The following is a 26,127-nucleotide window of genomic DNA, read 5'->3' as shown; positions in this document are numbered from 1 at the left end:
TTTATATCAAGACTGTGGAGGAGAATGAATATGTTTCAGGATTGACACAGACCATCTGACCTGGCAGTGGAGCCTTTGGTTTATGCAGGAGGACCATGTGGTTTTTCAAAACCTGCTTCTTCCACATGCTGGTCTTTTCCCACTGTGCAACTGCAGACATATGAATGAATGTGGACACAGTGGGATCCACTTAATGTACTTCCTGTGGTGCTAATGCAAGGAGATCCACCTATGTTTTGTATAGAGATAATTTAAGAAAATGTGTCAGTTTAAAATGTAAGCAAGCAGCCCAGGAAGCAATTAGTAGTTGGCTCAGAATTTTTGGTTTTGGCCCTAGATAATACAAACTATAAAACAAAAAAAATGCATAACCAGTTCATCTATTTTGAACTTGTTTTGAAGCTGTTTGGATACATTTCATACAGATTAACATCACATTCTTAGAACCATATACATGTTATTAGAATTACACAGCAATGATAGCTAGCTTGAGATATATGTTTTTATGCATTACTTTTCCATATATCAGAATGCTAGAGGTAACTAACTGGTTCAAAATACAAGAAATGTGCTTTCGGTGAAATATAGTGGGCTCCCAGAAACACGTAGAAGTTTGGGTTCAGGACTTCCTGTGGATACCAACATCTTTGAGTGCTCATGTCTCATTATATACAGTGGCATAGTAAAAAAGTGTCCTTGTATAAAATGCCAAAATAAGATTTGCTTTTTGGATTAAAAAAAATATATTACCAAGCTGTGGATGGCTGAATCTGAAGATGCAGAATCTGGATGTTATTGTGAGCCTTCAAATAATTTTTGACTTTTTGCACCCCTAACATGAACCAGTCTTTTGGAGCTGGGGAGAATTTGTTCAGAGTGAGTTTGCCTTTGCTTTCCTGAATCTTTGATAGAGTCTTATTTGTCCACGGTAATTCAGTGGGTTTCTATGCCGAGCAGGATTCAGAACCTGTTCAACCAGAATCATAGTTCAATACCCAAACCATGCCCCACACATAATCCCTGACCCTTGTTTATGCTTGAAATTGGGCAATTTGTCTCAACATTTCTATTTTCATTAAGACTCTCCCTCTTATTTTGCATCATATTATTTTTCCTACTTTGCTCCACAAAGTTTCACACATGGAAACCTCCAATCCACCCCAGATTTCAGCCGTTACTGATTAACTGCAACTGTTGGGGAGCCATCCTTGCCACACGAATAGACTGTTTTATAGGGCATTTTAATCCTCTTTATGGTCAAGGATTGTTTGTCTAATAGCTTCAAGTTCCAATCCAAATAGCATTTTTGTGGTTCAAGGTAAAGATGAACATTAGTGTCATGTTACAAACCTGTTTCTAGTACTGTATAACAAATTTTACTGACTTGGTGCTCTTCTTTGGAAAAAAATTAAATCCACTTGACTTTAAAAGAACTCACTGTAGGTGAACAGCAGAAATTAATAAACAGTACAAGAAGAATTTGGAGGACCCTTTTGTTACTACTCAACTCAAATTGCTCTTGAATGAGTCAGGGTTTGAGGTTGATATGGGGAGCTAGCATCTTGTATTGCTTACTCATGGTTTCTTCAGGTGACATAGAAACCTCAAACTTGTTGCTCAATTTAGTTATGCCATTCACAATAAATTCACAATCCATTGCTTTTGTGACACTGAATAAACTTTATACTACATTAAATAAGGAGCATACAGCTGAGATGCGTTTATTTTGTTATTTACAGTAATTTCAAAGCCAGATTGGACCTACTGAACATGTGTAAGGGAGATATAATCCCCCATTAGATTCCCTTCCCTCAAACCCCCCTCCTGTACCAAAGGACTAATGGTAAGTTGAATAGAAAACTTGGACAGATGTCAATGAGGATTTTTTTATTCCCCTATCAACCACCTATACCTATGCAGAGTGGGTTTTACCCAGATCAGACGCACAATGCAGATTTAATATTTCGTGTTAAACATTACATAATTGGGTATCCAGCCACATTCTATACCTTTAGAATAGTATATATTTTGATCTGATGTTGCCACTACTGACTGGTTACATTGTGTCTTGTATCTGAGGAATATTGTCCAAGTGAGGAGATGTTCAGAGTACAAGTTAATTTAAGTGAAGATAAGAATGTTAATTCTATCAATATGCTTTTTAAAAAATCCAACCAATAGTTTACCTTTGCCTTTTGATTCCTTTCTTCTAGATCTATTGGCCACTAACCGTTCAGTCCTATTTCTTGGACACCGAGGAATTTTAGACTTCCGTTCTTTGTACTTAGATGAATATCGTGATCGCCTGTTCATTGGAGGAAAAGACACACTTTACTCTCTTCGTCTGGATCAAACCAACATGGATGCCAAAGAGGTAATGCTTTTGGGACATATGCAAATCTAATGTTTGCAATCGTACTTGTTGTAATAGTTTACAAATATACATATACCCTCTTTCCCCGAAAATAGGACATACCCATACAATAAGCTATAGCAGTATTTCTAAGCATTTGGGCAATAGAAGCCATATCCTGAAAATAAGATGTAGTGATAGGCATGGCTATGCAGTGAACCAACATGGAGCAGTAAAGAAGACAGGCATCTGTTGTCATCTGCCCCATTGTAACAGCTGCTATCTCAGAGGTGACCGTAGCGGTTCAGGCAGCCCCATCAGCAAGGGATAAAATCACTGACAGCATTGCTTCCATTTAATGAGAGCTCTATTGCTTGACATGAAAGATTGGGGCCAATGGTTCTAAAAGGAAATGGAGTCACAAGAAATTCAACTTGGAATTCCAGGTTTGGAGAGTTATGATGATTTTCCAGAAGAAGACAACTTAATTATATTTGAATAAATGGAGATTGTTGTACCATACTTAATAAAAACAAGACATCCCCTGAAAATAAGCCATAGTGTGTCTTCTTTAGGAAAAATAAATATAAGGCAGTGTCTTATTTTCGGGGAAACATGGAACTACCAGTATATGATATACATATGTAGCATTTTTGTGGCACTCTAATGTTACCTGTATCTTTTCATGGCAAAATTTAAAGATATCAGGATGAAGGATATTCAGAAGCATTGGCTTTCCTGAGGCCACCCACAAAGTTCAAGGTTCAGCTGAAGTAGGGGCTGAAGACTTTCACTTATGCATTAAAGCACTCCACTATGTCACAGATGTTAGGTACAGGTTCATTACATATGCAGTAGACACTAGGCAGGTCTTATTGGTGATGGATATTGGTTAAGTGAGCTGCAAAATTAGGTTTTTAAAAAACCCAGGTCTTCGAGGTCTACTGTAAAATCAAAACAATGTGCTCCTTGTGGCTCTGCAACCACTACCTGCTGCTGGTGATGGCTGCTATCATTTAAAAAATATATTATTCAAGAAAAAGACAAAATACGACACACGAATGATATGTAAAACTACCAAAACCTGCAAGTGCATAATGTTCACCACTACTAAATTACAATTATCTCCATGCCTTCAGATATTTCCTTCTCCATAGAATGTAGTTTTCTAACATGACAATTGTAAATCTGCTAGTAATAATTATATATCAAATTTTGGAGAAACTTCCCCAATCCTACCCCAGGATAATATCATACAGCATGTTGTATTATCAGTGCTCTTAACCAACAGCGTATTATAAGAATGAAGATGGGAAAATATTACTTATAAGTAAATAAATAATTTTGTTGTCTAACATTTGTCTTAATATTCTTCTTCTTTCTATCACTGGTTTTTAGTCACAAAACAATGTTACAGGCCAATTTTTAAATATCCTACTAATCTATGCCACACAAAGATTCCAGGATTGTTTTCCCCTAAAATTTCAACTAGAGGGTTCGTGAGAATTTTCACTATGTTTTTGGGGGTGGGTTGGGTTAGGGTGGGTTTGGTGAGTGGAGGAAGGGGGAGGCCATTTTAGGCTCATTAGAGATCATTTTTAAAACTAGAAGTAAGCTGGAACTCATGTTTAGTCATCTTTTGTATTTTAAGAATGGCATCTCCTGGGCTTACACTGGCCAGGGAGACGGAAAACATGGGACAATGTTCCCCAAATCCCTAGAGAGTTTTAGTTTTTGGTGGTGGGGTTATGTTGGGGTGGTGGCCTTTCAGGGTTTCCTGGGGAGCTTGTATGGACCCCCAACTCCCCCTCCTTATACTATGTATTGGCCCTATGTTTGTATTATCTAGAACCTGTCAATATATATCACCAACATCTGCCATGCTGGATAGATTCTGCATTGATGAATGTCGCTGCTTTTGTTTTAAAACATTATGGTTATGAGCAAGCACTTCCTGGTAGCCTCTCAAAGGATACTGAAACTGTCCCTTTGAGGAACTTTTATTCCATAGCAACTGAAATTTGAAGTGAACAGAAGGAGCTTTGGAAAGCTAGGCCGTAAGCAACTTTAGAGCCCAGGGCAAAGAACTTGATTAAAAAGGAAGCCAGAAATGTGACACCAGCCAGGATGAGGGTGGAATGGGAATTTTGTGTAAAGAGGTTTCCAGCCAAAAGGAGATTATATTGCAATTAAATGTAATTGGAAGCATGGGAAGTCTAGACAAGTGATCAGGTTATAAGCAATTAATATATGTTTACAGAATGATCTGCTTATCATATATGTTAAATGATAAAATCAACTTCTGGGTCAAAACCCAGCATAACTATGGCAGGAAATGAAGTATTTGACAGGGTAAATGTCTCTAGGACCTTTTTGGTGTGCAAATCATTTTTACAGTAATCGTACCATCCCTTCTCAGAACAATTATGTGAAGAAGCTTGCTGATGTTATGATTTTATTTGTGGAAAGTATGGCTGTAAAGATAAAGGCAAAGCACTGCTTTACAAGCTATCCGATGTGAGCACTGGCAGGGTTATTTTCCCAGTATGACAGGAACCAGCACCATCATTTAACTACAAGTATTTTTTTTTCTTTTGTGGAAATTTGTCATGGATTGAAAGCCATTAGCACAACTTTGAGAATCCATGCATTAGAGAGTCCCTGACCAGATATCTAGTGCAACAGGAATTGAAGATGTATGACCCTCCAAGATGTTAGACTACAGCTGCCGTGATTCCTCACCATTATAGATGAAGGACACTGGTGACTGTATCCAGAAAACCAACCCACTTCTGTAGTATAGAATGTGGCATCATTACACTGAATACTGTGTTCAGTCTTGGGCACCACAATTCAAGAAAGAGATTGACAAATTGGAATGTGTCTATAGAAGGGCAGCTAAAATGGTAAAAGGTATGGAAATGATGCTTTATGATGAGTGGCTTAGGAATGTTTAACCTGGAGAAGAGAAGGTTAAGCAATGACATTATAACCATGTCTACATGGTTGAAAGAGTGTCATATTGAAGATGGAAGCCACTTGCTTTATTTGCTGCTTCAGAAATAGGGCATAGAGCAATAGGTTCAAATTAGAGGACAAAAGATTCCACCTACATTTTAGGAATCATTCTGTGATTATGAGAGCTGATTTGGCAGTTGAATGTTTCAATTTCTTTAGAGATTTTTAAGTAGAGGCTGGATGGTCACCTGTCGGCAGTGCCTTGATTATGTATTTCTGCATGGCGAGGTTTGACTGGTTGGCCCTTATGGTCTCTTCCAACTCTAGGATTCTGTAATCCTATCTTTCTAATTCACTGTATATAGCTGGCCTTTCCCATGTAAATGGGGAGCATGAAGTAATTCAAATCACATTTTTAAAAGCCCTATAGTTATATATCATTAGAATCCACTTTAGCTTTCTGATGAATCTGTACAGGTCAGGGACTGTATGTTTCCTTTTCCCCTTCCTTCTCTGTACATTTAGAGACCACATAAAATGGATTAGTTTTGGAAAGCAGAGTGGGGGAGATCAGCACCCAGATTCGATGTGTCTGCTTGTTTCTCTAAGGTTTGGCCACTTCAAGATTTTTTTAAAGGCAGCTGAAGACTTCAAACTACAGGAAAGGAGATTCCACCTGAACATCAGGAAGAACTTCCTCACTGTGAGGGCTGTTCGACAGTGGAACTCTCTCCCCCCGGCCCTGGTAGAGGCTCCTTCCTTGGAGGCTTTTAAGCAGAGACTGGATGGCCATCTGTCGGGGGTGCTTTGAATGCGATTTCCTGCTTCTTGGCAGGGGGTTGGACTGGATGGCCCATGAGGTCTCTTCCAACTCTACTATTCTATGATTCTATGATTCTAAGACAGATTTTTTGTTCATAGATCTTGTTCTGCAATAAATGTGTTGCCATTATATGTCCCCAAGTTGAATTTGACCTATGGCAGCCCTGTCATACGGTTCTCCTGGTGAGATTTATTTAGTTGAGGTTTGCTATTGACTTCCTGTAAGTGAGAGAATGTGACACACTAAGATGGAACTATTTAATGTTCTGTAAGACAAGAGCAATTGCTGTTAATCATATGGCTTTGCATCTTGAATCATTCTTGGAAAGAGAAATGTGAATAATTCTGAGTGGATTTTTAGTTTTATTTAGAAGGAGCAAGGAGATCAAACTGTTGTTGTCGAAGGCTTTCATGGCCGGGATCACAGGGTTGTTGTATGTCTTTCGGGCTGTGTGGCCATGTTCCAGAAGCATTCTCTCCTGACGTTTCGCCCACATCTATGGCAGGCATCCTCAGAGGTTGTGAGGTGATAGGCTCACAACCTCTGAGGATGCCTGCCATAGATGTGGGCGAAACGTCAGGAGAAAATGCTTCTGGAACATGGCCACACAGCCCGAAAGACATACAACAACCCTCAGATCAAACTGTTGTTTGTACATGGATATGTTTTAGAGGGTGTGAGACCCCACAAAAGGGAAATGGAGGTCAGAGGAGATCGTTCTCCCTTACTTGTCTTTTCTTAATGAATGTTTCTCCAGAATTATCTCCTAGCACATCAGCCTCTAAAATAAACTTTGTAAATCAGTTCTTAGCTTGCATAAACAGTTGCTGGGATAAAGAGCCAAGCTGTCAGGCCAGGTTAGGGTTAACCAGATGTGCCTTATTTAAAAGAATGATTTTAATTCTCTAATTTATGAAATTGTACTTCAGTGGAACATAATGGATGTCTTCTTGTATAAGATAAAGCAACTCTGGAGACTCCTGTATTTTTGAAATGTTGATCTAGCATCCTATATCCATTTTACAAGAATAAATGGAGTGACAAATCAATTAATAGGTCAACAAAAATAAGATACTATTTCATTCCCTACAGAAGAATGTTTTCTTTTTGTCTTTCATGTTCTCCTCTTGTTACTGTATTGGATGATTTTCATATTTATTATCCTTTAGTCATAGTCATTGATCGATTTTCTGGGTACCTCTCTTCTCCTCTTAGATCTTCCATTTTTTTTTGCTTTCATTCCTTTTACCATAGATATTATATATATAAAAAGGTAGATAGCTCTTTTTCTGAGTAAAGTGGTGAAAGCTGAGGGCTCAGTTCATCCTAAAAGAACCTTTTAAAAAGTTCTACGCCCAAAGATAGCCAAAATGTAAAGTTTGCTGTTATTTGCAGTTTCAGATTTTTTTATCATGTCAGAAGCAAACCGAGGGTACAAATTGTATTGTATTTGAAAAAACAAAGTTTTTTTTTTTAAAAAAACTTTGTGTCTTGGAACATATACCCTACAGATTGCATTGTAATCTTACTATGTGTATTTATTCTCTGTATTGTCTCCTTTCCCTGTACCTGATCACTCTTCTTTATTGTCTTTAAGTGTCCCCTCTTAAGACAATTCATTATTTGTGAATATATACTGATTCCTTTTCTTACTGTGTTGTTTTTGTCTGAGCTGCTGTTCTTCTTCTATGGTTCTTTCCAAGTTTTTCACTATGGTTTTATGTCTTTCCAAGTTTTTTATCATTGTTTGATCTCTCTGTTCCACCTTTTTCTGTCTGTTCTTTCTGGTGTTCCCCTCAACAGTTTTTTTTATCCTTGATTAAATCTTTTCCTTTACAGCGGTTGCTTTTAAGAATGTATAGTTATGGTATTAAATTAGACGCTTAATTTTAGCTTTTAGTTTGTCTTCTCATAGGAAATCTGTTTCTTCAATTTGATTCATATTGGGGACTATTTTGTTAGGTACAGTATTTAATGTCCACTCAAAGCAAGCACTGCATGAATGCCTTCTCACTCCCAAGTCACTACTATTGATTCTTTGTGATTGACAAGACTTTTTCTAAATAAATTAGTCAAACTTCTTCCACTGAAGGTCCAACTGCTGATTCTGGACAGGTGTGTTCCTGGTAGTAAGTGTCATTATAACAAGGAATTTAGAGGGTTTTCTAGAACAGCATTGAGTAAGCATGCCCCCAAAGCCTGGAATTTCCTTAACCATACATTTATTTTTATTTTTATTTTCTTAATATGTTTGGCACTCATGTTTCTGCCTTATGTTTCAGATTTACTGGCCACCACTCCCTGGTCAGAAAGAAGAATGTTTTCGGAAAGGAAAAGACCCAGTGGTAAGTCACCACTTTGCTAGTATAATGTAGATTTGCTGATATTTTTCTTTTCTGTTGCAGTGACATACAGTAGAGTCTCACTTATCCAAATAAATGGGCCGTCAGAACATTGGATAAGCAAAATGTTGGATAATAAGGAGAGATTAAGGAAAAGCCTATTAAATGCCAAATTGCATTATGATTTCACAAACTAAGCACCAAAACATCATGTTTTACAACAAATCAACAGAAAAAGCAGTTCAATACACGGTAACATTATGCAGTAATGACTGCATGTACGAATTTAGCACCAAAACATCACAATGTATTGAAACCATTGACTACAAAAACATTGGCTACAAACAAATTGACTACAAATAAAGGTAGAATTGCATACAATGAACTTACAGTAACAACACTGTCAGAAGTTAAATCCATAAAAAGTTCAGTTCTCGCTACCTAGAGAAACAGCTGTGGAGGCAGACTTTGTTGGATGATCCAGAACGTTGGATAAGCAAAGGTTGGATAAGCAAGACTTTACTGTATTTACAAGTACTAGCGCAGATAGAGTCCTCTTTGGCAGTTGTCTTGCTTTCCTTCCTTATAACATCCATTCCTCTTAAATAGATTACTCATGCTACAATCTGGGTCAGCAATCATTCCCTGATCCCCAAGCTCCTGATGAATAACTTATGTGAGAGAAGGATACCTGACAGACATTTTAATACTACGTTAAACTTTAATTTCTAAGAATAACAATGTAAATTGTTTTAAAAACCAATAAAAACTTGGAGAAGAGATGATCACAGACATAACATTTCTTTGCGCACTGTGTCCGTAGAATAAAAACTAAGTATAGAGTCAAAATGTTATGGGATTTTTTTCTTTTGATTTGATAAAGCCAAAAGAAAAAAAAATGCAATAATGATTTTTATTCCAAAATATAAATCATTGGTGATTAGTAGTCATATCTTTGAAATAATAGTAAAAAGATGGGTTGGTTGAACTTACTGGATGTAAGGTGGAGATGCCTTCAGGCATCACATCCCTGATGTGTCCATACATAGACATCACATTTTTTAAAATAAATTTTGTCTGTTTGGTCTGTAAAAACATCAAGCTCACCACAAGGGAATGTGAGTAATTTGAGGGACAGTTTTGCTTCTATAAGTTGGATTTGGAAGTGCTCCTATATATATGAGCACATTATGCTGTTTACAGCTTTTACATTTCATTTGAATATATGATTTTACAGAGATGTGACCACATGCATTTATACATAAATAAACTTGCTCTGAAACTCTTTGTTATAATGTTATTATGTATATAGAAATCAACATATCTATGTGATAAATTATATATTGTGATTTGAAGGCAGTTTACAGATATATTTTTAGAATAGTACTTACAACATTGGTCTGTAATTGTATTTATTTTAGACATTTCTACTCTGCTCTTTAAAATAGACTCCTAGGGTGTCTTGCAAAAATAATTCTGTGTCTTTGGTTATACAAATTGATTTTAAGGCATGGCACACAATGTATAGAGCAGTGGTTCTCAACCTTGGCCAAATCCCTTGGCTGGGATTTCTGAGAGTTGTAGGCTAAAAACATCTGGGGATCACAGGTTGAGAACCACTGGTGTAGAGCATTGGTTCTCAGCCTGTGGGTCCCCAGGTGTTTTGGCCTACAACTCCCAGAATCCAAGCCAATTTAGCAGCTGTTAAGATTTCTGGGAGTTAAAGACCAAAACATCTGGGGATCCACAGGTTGAGTACCACTGATATAGAGGATGAAAAGGGAGGAAGATAACATCAAGTTTGAGCTACAATTCTGACAATACAGTAATCAACTAGAGTTGAAATAGTTTATAGCCTGGCTCAAGAATGGCTGACCTTTGGTAACAGTGATGACAGGACCAAGCTAGTTTGCATAAGCAGAAGTATATTGATCTCTATGTCTAAAGGTATTTATCAAGACAAATTGAGTAATCATCTTTATTGCGTACTGTGTAATCCAGTGCTGTGCCAGCTGTTGGCTTCCACCCTGAATAAGATGGTAAATCTGTTCTGGATTTTTGTCTAAACATTAAAGGAACTATCCAAGAAGTTAGGGCTCAGAACTTTAGATGACTCTATACTAAAACAGAGACTAGATTCACGATTACAATGAGATGGGAACCACTTGTTACCACTGCTGTTATCTCCCTCAACTGTTGCCGGTTTCCTATAACTACTATGTGGAGTGAGTAGTTTTGCTCTTAGCTATGCTTGCTCCTTCTGTCACAGACAGGAGGAGGATTTCATGAGCAAGGAAGAAATTAAAACTACCCACAACATATTATCTACAGCTTGAGGTACCTGAAATATAGATGGGAATGCCACAGATGGAACAAAGAAGTGTTGTGCATGTGGATACCAAAAAAATCAAGTGGCTTACATTCTTCAGGTGGTCACTTATTGCACAGTAGTCATCATGTTCTTAAAATTAGAAGGAAAATAAAATCCCACAAGCTAAAATCGTCATTACTGGGAGGGTCATCTGAATCCCTTAAGGAAAGTGACATTAAGCATACATAATTAACCAGTGTGATTTTATGCTAAATTTGTTTCCCTACAAAAGATAATGTAAAGATGCTAGATTAGCACAATAATTTCTTAATTTCACAAAATATTTTTAACGGATGGGATCACTGCCAGCTTCTTTTGGAAACAACAATGAATACCTTATTTGGTAGAAGATATATACGATAATTTATTTTAAAATAAACAAATACACATATGGTATAATTCTATTTTTTTTTTCATCATAGTACCAGCATTTTCCCTTACAGTTATTTACATTTCTAGTAGAGGCTAAAATGCATTGACGTGCCCAAAGAAATCCTACTTTGCTCATGGATAACCCAACATTGGCATCCAGCTCTCCCAGTCTGACAACCCACTCATTCATGCTTCTCATGAAGGAAGGGGAAAATTCTTGCTCCAAGATTCATTGCACATTTTGCTTCTTAGACATGGATCTCCTGTCCTTTAAGTATTGCTTCACTTGGCAGTCATGTAGTCATTTTGAAAAACATAATCTGAGACAACGGGGAAATTTCAGGGGGCCAATGAGGGGATCTGAACCCCATGTTGACAGTCCATCCCAAAGTAATTGCTCCCTAGAGTGGTTGTCACTCACTTCAGCCTTCACGTGTTTATTTTGCAATCTGTCACCAATGACTGTAGGCTTTGGGGAAAGCCTTCTACAATTCTCATTCCTTGATATTTTAAGGGGTAGCTTTTGCAGAAACAAAATAGAGCCCCCTCCTTCCAATTCAGTGAGTAGTGCAATATTTATCCATCAATAAGAACTTCAGTAGTGCCCTCCTGGAAAGCATAAAATCACGGGATTAGGAATTATACAGACTCAGAGGAATTTATGGCTTCTAGTAATCCACTGATCGCATGAAAGTAAAACGTCATGTTTTAATCATTATTCAGATAGATTGAAAGACATGTTAGTTGCTAATGAAGTGCCCCGTTATTCCTTGTGTCCATAGGGGCTCGTGGTGTTGCAAAATCTTTTCATTGTTATTTAGTTATTCTTTTATGTATATCCTGCTTTTCTCCAGATATGGGACCCGAAGCTTCACTTATAGAATCAATAAAGTTTATATAAACATAAGTTCAAAAACATGGTTGAGGAAAGCATTCATTTTCTTGCAAGTATTTTCCTGCACTTTTCTTGATACGTGATAATGTGTAGATGCCCCATTTAAAAATGGGGCTATTGTAGAGGAAATGCAACAAGTATAGAAAATTCTTGCAGTTGTGAGCACAAGGAGAAATATTTTTACGAGTGCTCTTTTTTCCAAAGTGGGAAGTCTGCCTGTAGACTGGTAGAATAATAGGACAAACAAGGGGTTTTGCCCTTGAGAAAGAAAGGCCCTCTTCCTTGTAGAAAAGTAGGTGTGCTTCTGTTTGGCTTTTACTGAATTTACATGCCCAAAACAATGAGTTCTTCAGATGTTTGACTTTTATCATTGGTTTAGTATGTTTTTTTAAAAAAATGTTTTGACTTTTGTTTTCTATCCTAATTGTGTTGTACATTTGCTTAGGGAGCTTAGCAGGCAGGAAAACAGTTTATAAATAATTTAAATAAATAAAACTTTCTCCTATTCGCTCTCCAATCCAGAATTCCTTTATGGTTATCATGTTACCTTTTGCATCTGCCCTCTATGGAAGTTTATGCCATATAAAATGCCTCTTCGCTAGCATAAAGAGAGAGGGGTGGGGTGGGGGGATGAGGAGGTGTACATGGGAAGATGGAAGTATTGCTTATTTTTAGGTGCTCCGGTTGGGTCTCCCCATTTAACATTGGCGCCCTCTTGCCTGAGAAAAACCAGTTGCTCCTGAAGTATGTTTGTAAGACTAGAGAAGGCTTCTTTAGACGCCATAATTCAGCTAAATGGAAACAGAGATTAATCATGGTTGACAGGATTAAATAGACTCATTAGAACTCCTCATGTCACTAGAAAAACAGTACTGGTAATTGCTAAAGAAACGGAAACAAGGGCTGCCAAGCTAAGTTTTCTTATTATTTGAGGAAGAGAAATGAGTGTGTGAAAATAATTAGATTATCAGTAGCAAATTTTGCTTGTTTATCTAGACTAAGATCTAAGTAATTTGATACTAATACTAAATTACTTTATTTTGGTTTTACTTAACATATAGCAATAAGTATATTAGAACCGTTGAAATACTACTCTGGTCTTGCCAATTTTGAGTTTAAAAATGTCATTGAGTGAATAATTAGGGAACTGCCTTTAAAATCACTTTTTCATTTCATAAATTATCAAGATCTCATGTTATATGGTAAAATATATTAAAATGCCCTTTAAATGTCAGAAAAAAACAAATTTAGTACTGTGTTTCCCCGAAAATAAGACAGTGTCTTATATTAATTTTTGCTCCCAAAGATGCTCTAGGTCTTATTTTCAGGGGATGTCTTATTTTTCCATAAAGAAGAATCCACATTTATTGTTGAACAAAAAAAATGAACATTTATTATATACTGTACAGTAGTTGTCATCATAAACCAGCATAACCAGACAAACTGTGAATCCTATCAAGGATTTCTTGTTGCTACCAATATTTCCATGTACAACACTTTATGGTACGTACATTTACTGATCCTGCATGCTCTGGTGTTCTGTTCGGCGGGCATGCTTCCAAACAAAAACTTTGCTAGATCTTACTTTCGGGGGTGACCTTATATTTAGCAATTCAGCAAAACCTCTACTGGGTCTTATTTTCTGGGGATGTCTTATTTTAGGGAAAACAGGGTAGTAAAGTTTTTTAAATTTTCAGCAAGGAGACATGTAATAAGAAAAATTCAAATTCTGTGCATATGCAATGTATCTGTGAGAAAACTTTTTTATTTAAAGTACTTGAAGCGCTAAGAATAATTGAAGATTGATATTTTTATTGATCTACTTCCTGTTCTTTCATGGAACCAAGAGAGGCGAATCAGACAGAGGTATGGAATTGATAAACAGTGCAGTAGTTCAAATAAGTTGCTTATCTTGTGAGTTCATGTGGAATTGGCATATTTCATTTTGGAATCTTATGCTACACTTTCAAGCCAGAATCACAATTAGCATTTTTTCTGTATCTTATTCCATTATGATCCTATTTACTTTCACAATGTACCTAGGATGTAATTTTGCTCTCCATCAGTTCATCAGTACTCCTGAATTAATATCTACAAAACCAGTCTCAATGTTACTACTAGAGTTCTTCCCACCACTGCCCCATTTTCCTTTTTATATTGAGTTAGAATAACCCATCTATCTCTTTGGAATTTTCTGATCTAAAAGCTTTGCATTATTCTTTTCATAAGAAATCCTCATCTTTAGCTACTCTGTCCTGGTGCTCTGATGCCTTGCTTAGATGGGTCTCATCTTCTTGATAGTAATTTGGCTATTTTTTAAATGAAAAGTTGTGTTGGCAATACAATTACCTATTGAAAAATCACATAATGGTTTTAAAATGCATTGCATCCAGACTCTCCTGTCTAAACAATAAATAGGATAAATTGGATTAGACCTCACCTCTAAGAGAGGAAGGGCATTTTTAGAATAATGGATTGCTTTTGAGTTCATTTAGGTCTGAATCTTATTGGTTGATCCCTACTAAACCCATTATATCAATTGTTGAATGATGAGTCAGCCTGAAGATAAATCCCATTCATTCAATGGGTTTTCTGTAGTTGGTCCTAATGGAAAAATTCAGATCATGGAGTTCAATCTTTTTTATTGTTGTTGTTTTGATTGTGACAGCTCACTGCTATGACTCATATACTAAGTGGACTCCAAGTTTGGCCTGAATTTGAACCTAATCTTCTATTTTAAAAAGGGAGGGGGTATGTATCCCATCATTCATTCCCACCAGTGCATGCAATTAATAATAATAAAACATGTTTCAGCTAGCATGGAGTTCAGAGTTAGAAAATACAGTTTTCTATTTGATGAGGTGATACAGAGGGAGAGACTGAAAAGAAGGGCAGGGTAAGAATGGGAGTGACTTTTTATTTCATAGCAGGATGCAGATACTTCTTTCTGTGTGTCATGAGATGAATAGATCTACAGAGAACATTGGAATCTGGAGGTGCCTCCAATAGACTCCCTGTCTTCTCTGTGCTTATCTGCCCGAAATGTCTGCTACGGAAAATGAGCAATTAATCCAGGTCAGACTTGTGAATGGCCATTTGTCATCCTGCTGCATAACTAACTCAATTTCCTTTTACAATGGTTAGTTTGTCCAGATCAAGGTTGCCTGTCTCCTGTATTTCCTAGCATTGCCCCCCCCATCCCTCCTGCACTTCATCACCCTGCCCCTTCACCCAATCTTGGCTAGAACTGGGGGGCATCTCAAGCCTATCAATTTTCCGATTTTGGCTTTTTAACAGTATTTTTTTTCTACTGTTGGAGGGGAGTTACTTTTTAGACTACAATTCCCAGGATATCTAGTCAGCAGAGAACAAAAATGGAGCAGGGATGTTTCTTTGGTAGTTAATCAGATGTTGGCAAGTGATTGGAGAATCTTGCTCATATCAGGAGGAGCACGGGCCCATCATAAAACCAGATGGATGGTTAACTTGGAAGACATTTTCTTCAACCGCCCCAGATTCTGGAATAACCTACTTGAGAAGATTCATTAGCTCAAGATGCTGTCTGAGTTTAAGTTAGCAATGAAAATCAGTTTCTTCCAGCAAGCCTATTCAGACTATTGAAGTATTCATTGGTGGATTTTGATATGCTTTGATTTTGTGTGTGTGTGTGTGTGTGTGTGTGTGTGTGTGTGTGTGTAGGTAGGTAAATAGTTTTATATATGTTGTGCTGTTTGTTTTTGTACCCAACCTTAATCCACAGGAAGAGGTGGATATGAAATAAACAACTACTTCTCCTTTTCCTTTTCCTGTTGTTGTTGTTGTTGTTGTTCACAGTTCTGAGCATAAAACATCATGTTTATAGATGGTAAGTGAGTGTCATTCAGTTATTTGAGACACTGTTAGGACATCCTTTCAAACATCAACAAAATCCAAATTTCTCAAAGCAACAATATTTTACCAACTCTAAAGTATAAAATACATTTTGCAACTCTTTCAAAGCTTCATCAGGCAAAGATGTTAAACATCATTCAGGAGAGAAAAAAGACAACGTTAGCATCAAAGATATTTTCTCAAATGTTACTCTCTTGCTGGTTAAGGTGATATTGTCAGATTTCAGTGCAAGCAGACTCCAATCCTTTTCTTTGGACCATGTAAGGACTATGAAAAATGGGCACAATTATGAATATCAGTCCATATGGGTCTGCTGATTGATTCTGCAAATCAATGTATGTTTTTTAACCATTCCTCATTGTTTGGTTTATGTTCACAGACCTTTAAGTGTTACCTAGACGTTCCCCTCACCTTTCGAAACCTTGGTATTTGACAATTCTCACTTTCAGCAGATCTAAATTATAATGTATCTAATTTTGACCCCTGGTGGGATACAAATGCAGTAAAGGAGTACTGTGAACTCTGTCTTTCTTTGTTGCATTTTGTTTATATACGAGGGTTGAATGAAAAGTAATGCCTCCACCTTCGTAACTCCTCAACAGATGGCAGTACTGGTATGCAGCAGGTACTGGCTTGTTCAGTAGACTCTCCTCTACAGTTCCATTTGGCGGGAAGCTTTAGCATTGAACGGTTGTGTTGTTAAAGTGTGAAGTATGGAACCCTGTGCAGACGGTTGGTCAATGCGACTTAAGCAACATGCAGTCATTGAATTCTTGACAGCAGAAGGTGCCACCCCAAAGGAGAAAGGCATCGCCTTCATTCTTGTAACGTGAGAGGAGTTTCTGGCAAATTTCAAGTCTGTGCACTTTCATTTCAGGCGTCAGCATCCTGGGTACCTATTGTGCACAAATCTTCCGATAGCCAAGCAAAGCAATAATGTGACCCACACGTTCTTATGAAATGCTGATTATGTTTGAAATTACTCTCTGAGTGAAACAACGATCGTCCTGAATCAATCTGTTAACCTTTTGCTTGTGATACTCAGTGGTTGCTGTCACTGGACATCCAACTCTTTGTTTGTCATGCAAGTCAGATGTTCCCACCTCAATATCTTTAAACTTACTCGCCCAACAATACACAGTACTCACATCAGCACAATCACCATAAACAACTTGCATTCTCTGATGAATCTCCTTTGGGTTGACACCTTCTGCTGTCAAGAATTCAATGACTGTACATTGCTTAAGTCGTATTGACCGACCATCTGCGCAAGGTTCCATACTTCGCACTTTAACAACACAACCGTTCAATGCTAAGGCTTCCCGCCAAATGGAACTGTAGAGGAGAATCTACTGAACAAGCAAGTACCTGCCACATACCAGTACTGCCATCTGTTGAGGAGTTACGAAGGTGGAGGCATTACTTTTCATTCAACCCTCGTAATATATAATCTCTGAAAGTAGAAGCAATTGGCTAAATCCAATATTAATGCTATCTAGAGTAGAGCAAGTGAAATAAATGGAATTTGTTTGTTTCAGCAATGATTCCTATTATTTTATTGAGTCTACTCTAGGCTACTGTTGAATTTAACCAGCTGTTTCTTGTCTGCATTGAGGTAATCTCTTGCATTCTTTGAAGAAGGTTATCCTTGTCCTTTTGTCAGTTTTGGTCAATATTGTTATATAAAGGTAAAGGTTTCCCTTGACATTAAGTCTAGTCATATCCGACTCTGGGGGTTGGTGCTTATCTCCATTTCTAAGCCAAAGAGACGGCATTGTCCTTAGACACCTCCTACGTCATGTGGCCAGCACGACTGCATGGAGCGTTGTTATATCAATCTTGCAACTCCAATGAACTCAGAGTGTGTATTTTTAGTAATCAAAGTGTCTAACATGTATAAAGTATCATTAAGAAAAAATAGCTCTAACAACTATACTTTGGATTAAACACAAAGCAGATAAAATAACTAAAATAAAAAATAGAATGCAAGTAAAGTGAGTAGATGAAGTAGGGAATAAAAGTTATGAATTTTTTTTAGGACTGGTTATTTTTAAGATGAAGTATTATCAGCTCTGTTGCTTGGAATTTCTTTCTTTCTTTCTTTCTTTCTTTCTTTCTTTCTTTTTAATGCTGCTTTGGGTCCTATTGTGATATTTTCTTCCTGTTTTCTACTGTCCTAACAGCACTGTGACTATGACGTTGCAAATATGTGGGCTAATACAGGAAATCACTGCACAGGGCAATATGAAGACCTCACTTCCTGACCTAAGATGACAAAAACAATAGGATTGAAACAGATGGATTCCCATGTATAATTGGAAATGGAAAAGGACGTGCATTGAGTAGAGTGGGATGGCAGGGAACGTGTACTCTGTGCCAAACAGCTTTAAAGCGAACAGGAATCTGCTGCTTGTTTTAGCAATGAAAAGGAAAACCTACTGCCATTGGTGGTGGCAATATAATTGGAATTGAGCATCTGACCCTAGAAATGAAAAGGAATTGTGTGACTCAGGGAAACAAGGTCTTGTGGAAATAGTATTGTCCTGTGTACCTCTGTCTGGCAATGAAGTTCTTGAACAACATTGGACCTTGAAGGATTAGAAACCGCTTATGATATATATCAGAAATGTAGCTTTTTGTTAGTTTGAGCCTAAGGTTCAGTGAGAATACAACAGACATTGCTGATTTTGATTGAAGGGACACTACTGATAATTGGAAAGTGACATTAACTTGACCGAGAATCCCACCCTCCCATATATAACAAGTACACACAAACATGGGCACATTATTCAAGTAATTTCTGAGGCAGCAATAAAGCATCACTAATGTAACTTGTTACTTCCTTTCCAGACAGAATGCGCCAACTTCGTCAGAGTGTTTTATCCCTTAAACCGGACACACCTCTTGGCCTGTGGGACTGGGGCTTTCCATCCCATCTGTGCTCTCATCTATGTGGGACCTCGGGGTGAGGTAAGAAATGATAATCAAACCATGTTCTCCCAGATGATGTAAGCTATTTATAAACTCCCTTGTCATTCATTGTGGAAGATAATGGATAAAGTTCATGTGTTCTAAAATGAAAGTTCAAACACTTTCTTGTTATAACTAGAGATTGGGAAGTTTACCTTCTACAGAACACAGAGCTAGCCTGGCCATTGATATGGAAACTGGTTGATCTGGGAGTTCTATTCTGCAAAATAGCAGTTTCAGATTCTGTATGCTGCCCATCAACGCTAGTAGTACAGTGAGCCCTCCATATCCACTCAACCATCCATGGAGTTTCACTAAGAGTTCATATCTTTTATCTTGATGATGTACACTACTGATATATGTAAAAGCCATACATAAAAAAATATTCCTCAAGTGGCTATCATTGCTGCGTAATTCTTATAACATGTATATGATTCTAGGAATTTGATGCTAATCTGCATGAAATTTCCCAAAACAAGTTCAAAGTAGATGAACTTACTATTTAATTTTTGTTTTACAGACAGTATTGTGTGACAAGGGGAAGTTGGAATTTTTTTCTTATTTTTTTATGTACTAGGAATCATTAAGTATTTACAATTAACATCTTACTCAAGAAATTTGCATGTAGTATTTTTGTGAAGAAAACAGCATTTTCTGTTGAGAAACATTTTCTGAGCAAAAATGATATTTTCTTTGTAGAAATTGCTGTAGTTGGGGATTTATTGACACAAAATATAATTGCAGTATTTTTGTGCAGAAAGCAGATATTTTTTGCACAGGAAAAAGTATTTTTTATGGAGAAGTTAATTTTCTGTGCAGAAAATGCTGTTTTCTTTTGAAAGACCCCACATGTGAATGCTGCATGAACTAATCCCTAGCTATAATATTTTCTACATAGAAAGAAAGGATTTTTCATACAAAAATCTTTCCTTTCCTTTCATACTTGTGAAAGGAAAAAAAGAAAGAACAAAATAATCCTTTCATATTTGTTCAGCAAAATGCTTCTTCTTCACAAAAGTAGGATAGGCAGATTTTGCACAGACTAAGTCCTGAATTTGAAGATTCTTTTCAGTCCAGGAATTTCCTCATCAGTTTTCTGACTATTTTTTAATATTCTTTTCATCACTATGCAGAAGGCTAGCCGTATTTTCCAAGAGCATGAGCAAAACATCAAATTGTGTTCTACTCCTCCAATTGCTCTGAAAGGCAGGACAAAGTTTATAGAAGTACCCAGTAGGAACATCATCCCATGACTAATCAGTTTTGTTCCTACCTTTCCTTTATTTGGTCTGTGTATGTACCATCAAGTCAGTTCTTGAATTGTGGTGACCCCATCAATTTTATAGGGTTTTCTTAGGTAAGGAAAACTCAGGGGATTTTGCTAGTTTCTTCCTCTGAAATACAGCTTACAGCACCTGGTCACTGATCTAAGTAGTAACTAAACCTAACTTTGCTTAGCTTCCAAGATCAGAGAGGATCTGGTACCTTTACAGCAATTACAGTATTCCCTCTCTCCTTTGTTAGGCTTCACTTTCATTGTACTCTCTCCACTGATATTCCCTTCTTTATCTTAAAAATTAAAGTACTTTTTAGCTCCTCATTTTCATTTATCTTTCATTTTCTATTTTTCATTACATTTCTTTCCATTGAGATACAGATCCACTCTAGTGTTTGGCCACATATTTGATAGCTGCTTTGGTCCATGATGAGAAGACACCTTGCTCCCACAACATACACTGAATGACGGTATCTCTTTCTATGAATCTGTCAGACATCTATGATCAACTGGGGAGGGCCTTCACTCTGTCCCAGCACCCTCTCAAGCACGTTTGGTGGGAACACGGGAGAGGGCCTTTCAGTGGCTGCTCCCAGACTGTGGAACTCCCTCCCAAGAGAAACTAGGAAAACCCCATCCCTGCTAGCCTTCTCTGCCAGCAGGCATTGGTGAATGGACATTTTGCTGTGTAGGTTGTGAGTGAGATTCTGCGGGGGGGGGGGGGAGTTTTAAATGCACTTTGAATTGTATTTATTATATTTTAACTGTATTGTAACCTAAATCTACACAATACTGTTTAATTATTTAAAATCTTTATATTTGCCTTGTTTTGAACTGTGACCAAGTTGTGTGTCGTCGTTAGCCACCTTTAGTCCCCACTGGGAGAAGGGTGGGTTATAAATAAAGTAAATAAATAACTACACTGATCTTGTCAATGCTGTGGCCACCACACGGGTATGGTCTGAGCCAGTGAGTGATTTGGTCCAGTTGAAGGAGGGGGAAATAATGAGTAAAATGTGTAATGTATAAAACCATTCTGCTGGATTGGGGACTCTATAACACAACAATGTTATAGAAGTGATTGCACTATAACTGCCTTTTGCAAGAATCCTGGAGTCTGGATTTTTAGGAAAGATATTTAAAATTCTCAGGGCCCTTCCTCACAGCCATATGACTCAGAATATCAAGGCTGAAAACTCCACAATATCTGCTTTGAACTAAGTTATCTGAGTCCACACTGCCATATATTCCAGTTCAAAGCAAAAATATGGGATTTTATTCAGCTGTGTGGAAGGAGCCTAAGAAAGTTTTTCTAGTGCTTTAGTAAAGTAAAGTTCCATAGAAGGCAGCCACGGCTATAATTGTCTTGTACCAAAGTGCTACAGAGCAAAGGCTTGTGCAATCCAGCATCCTGTTTCTCACAGTGACCAAAGTAGTTCCTATGGGAAACAGGATACTGAAACAGATAGGCTAACAGCTTAATCCAGCAGCACCCTTTTTATGTTCTTGGATGTAATCGTTGACCGTATCCAATCAATATACTGTCTTGGGATGAATGGAAGTATTTGCCACAAAAGTGGGCCCAGGAATTATTTAGCCTTGTTTTCTTCTAATGTCAAACCTGTTCTTTTTTTTTTTTTAATCTTTATTACAGTTTTCCATTTAAAACAAAGTATAAAGTGAATCTAAAATCATAAAAAACATATAAAATCATAGAAAGTTTGGAGAGAGAGAAAAGTAAAGTAGCAAGAAGAGAAAGTAGTCGGTGGGAGGGAGGGGAAGGGGTTGACAGTAAGGGAGGTGTGCCCAAGAAGTGTCAAGATAAGAGTGATAGAAAATAAGAAAGATCTAGGTTTTCTTTGGTGATGACTTCCCAGGACTTGTGAAACCTGTTCTTGTAATATATTTCTAGTGCCATGTGAAAAGCAAAGACCAATTTTTGCATACATTCTCTTAAACAGAAAAAAGGCCCTTTATTGGTCAGTAAACCCGTTTCTGAGATCTACTGCATATCGTCCCCTTACTGCTGGAACTTAATAGGGCAGGTCTTGTGGATTTTGTCTAACCTTACAGGCATCTAGGAAGGAAGTGAATTTGGGGTCTATTAAGTTGTCAGGCTAATTGATGCATTTTCCCCAACATATATAATCCAAACCCATATCACTTTTTCTTTTTTTCCCTTTTAAGAAAAGAAATTTCATTTTGAGCATGCAATCTCAGCATATTCTGTCAACATCAGGTGCTATTACAGGGAAGAAAGAGTGAAAAGGTCACCTAAAGAAAATAAAGCTTAAAACAGGGATATATTAAGAAGGAAGGGGAGAATCGGGTGATCCAAATGACTATCTAGATCAGGGGTCCCCAAACTAAGGCCCGGGGGCCGGATGCGGCCCTCCAAGGTCATTTACCTGGCCCCTGCCCTCAGTTTTATAATATAATATTTGTATATCAGTTTTAATAATATAATATATTGTATATACATATAATATTGATAATAATATTATGTTATACAATATAATACTAATAATAATACAATATAATAATATTAATTATATGTTATATATTATGTATTATATAATAGTATAGTGGTATAGTTCAATATAGTAATATATAATGCTAATATTGTGCTATGCTAATAATATAATATATTGTATGTACATACAGCTGCTCTGAGTCTCCTTCTGGGTGAGAAGGGTGGGGTATAAATGTAGTAAATAAATGCAGTAAATAAATAAATAATTTTAGACTTAGGCTCGGCCAAAGTCTGAAATGACTTGAAGGCACACAACAACAACAGTCCTAATTAACTTGACTATCTCATTGGCCAGTAGCAGGCCCACACTTTCCATTGAAATCCTGATAGGTTTATGTTGGTTAAAATTGTTTTCATTTTTAAATATTGTATTGTTCTTTCATTGTTGTTGCTGTTGCACTACAAATAAGACATGTGTGTTTGTATTTTTTTTTCAAATGATAATTCGGCCCCTCAACAGTCTGAAGGATTGTGGACTGGCCCTCTGCTTCAAAAGTTTGAGGACCCCTGATCTAGATTATTATTCACTCTTTTTTAATGGTTACATAGATGAGTGGGATAGACATGTTAAAATAGTTATGTTTCTCTTTTTAATACACAGTTTGACTGCCTTATGGGTGAGCTGACTGACTTCATAACAGCAAAGGTTACAAAATAGCAGATGTAACCTGCAAATCCTCTGTTAATGGGGTGGATTTAGGAGGGGAAGAGTTAACTGTCCAAAACAGATAAATTTTCTTCAAGCCAGAAATATAATTTATCTGACACAGATCTAATTTGCTAGCTGAATTTGCATATTTGCTTCTGAACTAATCTCTTTTGATATTCTTGTAGTCTTGCTGGGAAGTTATGTGAGTTTTGTTGTGTTATATGCACAGATGCAGGCATTTCCAAGTTTCATAATTTTACATACTGCCTTTTTGAGTAGAATCCTTTCAAGGAAGCTTTCTTCAACTCCACTCCCATGCGAAACTTCAATATAACAAAACATTAATAAGGGCCAAACCCTTTATCCCAAAGATGCTAATCAGAACAGAATCCAATATGGTTAAAAAAGAATTACTTTTAACTGTCAGCTAAACTCATAGCAGTCCAGAATTTCTCTTTCTTACTGGAAAAAGCCACTCTCTCTATATATATAACATAACATGGGTGGCGTTTGTTTTTCCTCCTCAACCTTTTGCTTTCCAATTGAGTCATAAATCAAACTGGCCTTACTGGGGAGGTCTTCTAGTTTCACTCTGTAACCTCTCTGACTCTGGCCAATTCTTAAAGTTTTATTGTGTGTGGGAGAAAAAGGGCCCTTTCAGCACAGCTGTTTATCATGAGCAAAAGGGATGATCAGACTCTCCCCGACCTCTCACTCCACAACCACATCTGCCACCGCTCCTCACCCCTTGTTCAGCCAATGTTCATACTGATTTCAACTGAGGAACTGAGAGGCATAGCAAAAGACAATCATAGCCCTGTGTTGCCCTTAGAGCTTCTCCACACTTTAACAAGGCCTGGCTTTAGCTTGGGTTTGGTATGCAAGTTGCATTGGGGATAGCGATTGGCCTGAGTGTGGGCGGAAAGTTGTGTACTTGATGGAGACTCATAATTAGGCACTTGAAGAGGTTGCTTTGTCTGGACAAGGGGATAACTGACTGGTGGGCAAGCAGATGCTCAGGGACTTCACAAGTAGGATCAGTATGTCAAAACAGGAGGGGAAGGAAGAATACTGCTTGCTGACACCATTGAGCTTGCAGTCTTGCATATGCCCCCCTTTATTGAAGGATGTTTGTTTTCTGTAAATATAGCCTATGAAAGAATAAACCTGAAGGAAGGTTTTTCTCCACTTAATAAAATTACAATCGGTCAAGCCATATGATGATATGAAGACAAATTTGCAGACAGGCAAAAGGAATTACTTCCTCACACAATGCATAATTCACACTGTGGAATGCATTCCCACAAATTGTGGTGATGGTCACCAACTTAGACAGCTGCAAAGGAGGATTAGACAAGTTTAGGGAATTAGCATTGGGACCTTCAGAGTCAGAGCTAGCATGCTTTTGCATTAACAAGCAACACTTCACTGAAATTCCCTCTTATACACAATTGTGAAAGGTACAGGGGCTGTTTCCAGTTTGCACTTTGGTAAACCTGCCCTGAATACTTGCTTCTGAGAAACAAGAGCAAAAAAGGTATCTTATGCTATTTGGTTGACCATTATGAGAAAGCGAGTGGTGGATCATATAGATCTTTGATTTAATCCAGCAAGGCTCTTCTTACATTCTCATGATGTTCCACAGGACTGGAGCCACAGGTTTTTACAATTTGAAAAAGTACAGATAGTTTTCACCATAAGCCCTTCCTCTCAACAAAAATTAAGATCTAGGGCAAGAGTTAAGTATTTTAAAGAGTTTTGACTCTTCTCACTTTGAGTTATAGCATCGGATTATCAGATTTCCTGACCCTCTGGAGAAATGACCAAGTACAGTTGTCTTGACTTGACCTGAGATTTTCTGAAAGCTTGACTGACTGAAAAGATTCATTTTGTGCTGGCAGGATTTACTCTGCTACTCTTCTGACCAAGTCTCATTTATTATCTTCATGAGTTTGTTTCAATTTTCCTTAAATTATGATTGGCTAAAATTTGACAAAGACAATTGGAAGGATTATCATTGTTATTATTTTCTTTGTAATCAAAATTGAATAAAGTATATTCCTTATTTGAAAAATATGATCAATTCAAAATAATTATAAAAATGTACAGCTAAGAGTTAACAATATGTTCACATTATTTTTTGCAGAGTAGTGAGAATGCCAACACCATGTTTGACTCATTCTAAAATGAAATGCTGCCATTGTTTACTTTTCACAAATTGAGCCACTGTGGTGTAATGGTTTGAGCATTGGACTACAACTCAGGAGACCACGGTTTAAATCTTTGCTCGGCCCTGAAAACCCACTTTACACAATTCAATCAAAAAGGGAGGCAAAGGAAAATCTCTCTCTGAGCAAATGTTATTAGATAACCCCATGATAGGTTCACCTTTGGGTTATCATAGATTGGGAATGACTTGAAAACACACAACAACAATAATGGCTAATTTTTTTTCATATGCTTGCATATATGAGCACCCTTCAAGCTGTCTTTCCTATGTGCAAACAGCCACATCATATTTCAGTTTATGACATTCATGCTTCATTACTGCTTTTATGCCTACTCATAGATATTTTTTCTTCTTCTCTTCCTAGCATGTGTTCAGTTTGGATCCAACAACAATAGAAAGTGGCCGGGGCAGATGTCCTCATGAGCCTAATAGGCCATTTGCAAGCACTTTCGTTGGTAGGTTCT

At 37.3% G+C, this 26,127-nt stretch overlaps 1 protein-coding gene across 1 annotated transcript in view; it reads left to right on the top strand.

Annotated features, from left to right (window-relative positions):
* Positions 1–26,127, top strand: part of sema3g (semaphorin 3G) — a 90,951-nt gene that overhangs the window by 28,486 nt on the left and 36,338 nt on the right. The window contains exons 2-5 of the mRNA XM_008120484.3: positions 2,214–2,374; positions 8,417–8,479; positions 18,856–18,975; positions 26,028–26,118. Coding sequence (XP_008118691.1) covers positions 2,214–2,374; positions 8,417–8,479; positions 18,856–18,975; positions 26,028–26,118 — 435 coding nt within the window. The remainder of the gene's footprint in view (positions 1–2,213; positions 2,375–8,416; positions 8,480–18,855; positions 18,976–26,027; positions 26,119–26,127) is intronic.

This window comes from Anolis carolinensis, chromosome 2 (genome assembly GCF_035594765.1).
Source record: "Anolis carolinensis isolate JA03-04 chromosome 2, rAnoCar3.1.pri, whole genome shotgun sequence".
In the NCBI taxonomy this organism is placed as follows: domain Eukaryota; kingdom Metazoa; phylum Chordata; class Lepidosauria; order Squamata; family Dactyloidae; genus Anolis; species Anolis carolinensis.
The sequence above is the reverse complement of the archived record's forward strand: the minus strand, read 5'-3'. Positions and strand labels throughout refer to the sequence as shown.